This window comes from Cibotium barometz, chromosome 5 (genome assembly GCF_041138505.1).
Source record: "Cibotium barometz isolate CiBa-2024 chromosome 5, ASM4113850v1, whole genome shotgun sequence".
NCBI classification, from domain to species: Eukaryota; Viridiplantae; Streptophyta; class Polypodiopsida; order Cyatheales; family Cibotiaceae; genus Cibotium; species Cibotium barometz.
In genome coordinates this window covers 52,884,806-52,887,282 of record NC_141050.1, presented here as the reverse complement: position 1 = coordinate 52,887,282, position 2,477 = coordinate 52,884,806, and the positions used below count along the sequence as shown (strand labels likewise).

Below are 2,477 nucleotides of genomic sequence, written 5' to 3'. Positions count from 1 at the left end.
AAGAGACCACATTGCTTTATTTGATAGGAGTGGAATTTGAACACATAACATGTTGAATACCAACTCCATCAACTAATCAATCTACCACACTTGGGTGATAGAAAGGTCAGTCAATTTTGCTTATTTAGGTGCGCACACACGCACACTCTTACACTTTGAGAGTGCTTTTTAACATCGTAGGAACAATCCTAAGAGACCATTGTGATCTATTTCATGGGAGTGGGATTCAAACACATAGCATGTTGAACACCTATATATATAGAGAGAGAGAGAATGCCATTTAAAGTGAACTAGGCTCACTATAGGCATGTCTCGGGTGCTTGTATAGATAAATATTTATGTAAAGAATTTGTTTTCACAAGCAACAATCTTCTTCTCGAAAGACCATGTAAGGGAATCTCTGCCTATTCTCTGAAAATGTTTTTATGAATATAAGTGAAGGGCTGGCAAAACACGACTCACGAGTTCATGTTGGAAAATGCCTTATTTAAAAGTTGAGAAGGCTTGTTCCAACTACAAATTTCAGTTATATATAAATGAGTATATATATATATATATATATATACTTGTATGTATGTATGTATAAAATTTTAGTAATCTGTACACACATACACATGTACACACATACAATATACATATACACACATATATATAGTAATTTCAAATGTTAGTAAGGCCACTGGGAGAATCGAACCCACAGCCTCTCCCTGGGGAAGGAGGTCATGTGCTGCGTCAGCAAAAGACGTGGTAGATGAGAAATCTAGAGAAGCAAGGCTCGTGCTGGCCACAAGCGCCTTTCAAAAAAGCAGCCACCCAAGTACCAAGAGGAGCAGAAAGCACAAAGAGAGAGAGAGAGAGAGAGAGAGAGAGAGAAAGAGAGAGAGCTGACTCTGCAATGGCTTCTATGGCTTCTGGCTCCAAGCCCTTGATTTCTTCCACAGAGAGTGTTGGTGTGCGTTCCTTGAAAGGAGCTCCCTCGCGATGCAGAGGAGTAGTAAGAGCCGAATCGACCAGTAGTAGTGCAGCCCCCATCAACCCCTCTATCAAGAAGGACGATCCCAAGGTTGTGGACACCGTCCTCGTCTCCGAGCTTCAAAAGCCCCTTCAAGCCTATTGCAGGTATCTCCCTTACCGCACAAGGAGCTTTTGAAATTTTCCCTTTTCAGAAAGTGTCCCCCTTTCTTCTTGGTTCTCTGTATAGCGCTCAACATCATGAGCTTCTGTAGGGAAGGCACTGCATACCTCCCCTCTCGCCCTTGTTTTTCCCTATAGTATCTAACTAGCTAGGTATGCAGTGCCTAACTAGCCACGGTACAAAGTGGGGATTCATGTGAGAATTTGTCTAAAACTTCTTCTGTATATACAATTCTCTCCACCCGTACTTGGGCTCCTGAGTCCTCACTAAGTTTGAAAGGCTCCTGAGTCCTCAGTAAGCTGTGTGTGGGTTGTTTTCTTGGTTGGCATTTCCCCTTTTTTTTCCAGGTAAAATTTGCTCTACCCTTCCGTACATCAACTAAAATGTGTAAAAATACGCAGAACACGCGTCAAAACCCTTGTTAAATTTGTAACTGGAGTGTGGAGCTTAGATCAAGCTCCATTTCTAACAACCTCCTCTTTTTGTTTCTTTTTTGGATTAAAGAGGGGGGGAGGGGGGGGGGATTTTGTTGTTCTCCTTACATGAGTAGGCATAATGTGACATGTCAACATTATGTGCATCTTAGTACACTAGTGTGAGACTACGCTAATTTAGCTTTTTTTTCTTAAGTATTGGGATTTGGAGTCTCTCTCTCTCTCAAAAAAAAGTGTGAATTTAAGTTGGCCTTTACTCTATCTTAATTCTTGGAAGTAGCACCCCCCCTCTCTCTCCCCTTTGATTTAAAGAAATTTTTCTTTGACTTGACAATTTTCTTATTTGATTTGGACCCTCTAGGTGTTGGAGATCCAATACCTTCCCTCTCTGCGATGGGTCACATGCCAAGCATAACAAGGAGACAGGGGACAATGTTGGGCCTCTTCTTTTAAAAAAGTAGCTCCACTACAAAGTGAGCATGATATTGAGATATTTGGCAGCAAATAGCCCCCTTTAAAAGCTTAAATTGAATTAAAGTGAATGCTCATTATGTGTTTCATGGAAATGGTTTTTCATAGAGTGACTAATTTTGTGGTGTCTTGTAATAGAGGCTTCAATCTTCCTAGCCTTATCTTAAGTTGTGACATGCAATTTTCATTTTTGAGACTAATGCCATGCACATGATGGACAATTTTTTCTTTTATACATAACAGCTAAATAGTAGATGACAATTGTAGTATGTGACTAAAATAATTCTAAGTAAATGGTCTTGTGAAATTTAGCTTATCAGCAATGAAGAGAATCTCACTATTAAAAAGCTTTGAAGTGGAAGTAAGAAATAGCATTCAAGAGAACAATAATCAGGTCTTCAACCATTATGGAAAAAATCAGAAGAAGGGAGCTAGTC

General features: G+C 39.8%; 1 protein-coding gene across 1 annotated transcript; it reads left to right on the top strand.

The window, feature by feature from the left end:
* The first annotated feature begins 784 nt into the window (after positions 1–784).
* LOC147638636 (CDGSH iron-sulfur domain-containing protein NEET-like) lies at positions 785–2,145 on the top strand. The gene is made up of 2 exons (XM_086798566.1): positions 785–1,119; positions 1,931–2,145. Exons 1-2 carry the CDS (start codon positions 896–898, stop codon positions 2,028–2,030), a joined length of 324 nt encoding a protein of 107 aa, XP_086654692.1. The 5' UTR covers positions 785–895; the 3' UTR covers positions 2,031–2,145.
* The last annotated feature ends 332 nt before the right edge of the window (positions 2,146–2,477 follow it).

What these genes read in the sequence shown, in the direction of transcription:
- LOC147638636 (XM_086798566.1), top strand. Translation starts at nt 896, where the DNA reads ATGGCTTCTATGGCTTCTGGCTCCAAGCCCTTGATTTCTTCCACAGAG. An exon ending in CCCCTTCAAGCCTATTGCAG is followed by an intron (nt 1,120 to 1,930) that starts GTATCTCCCTTA and finishes TGGACCCTCTAG; the next exon opens with GTGTTGGAGATCCAATACCT.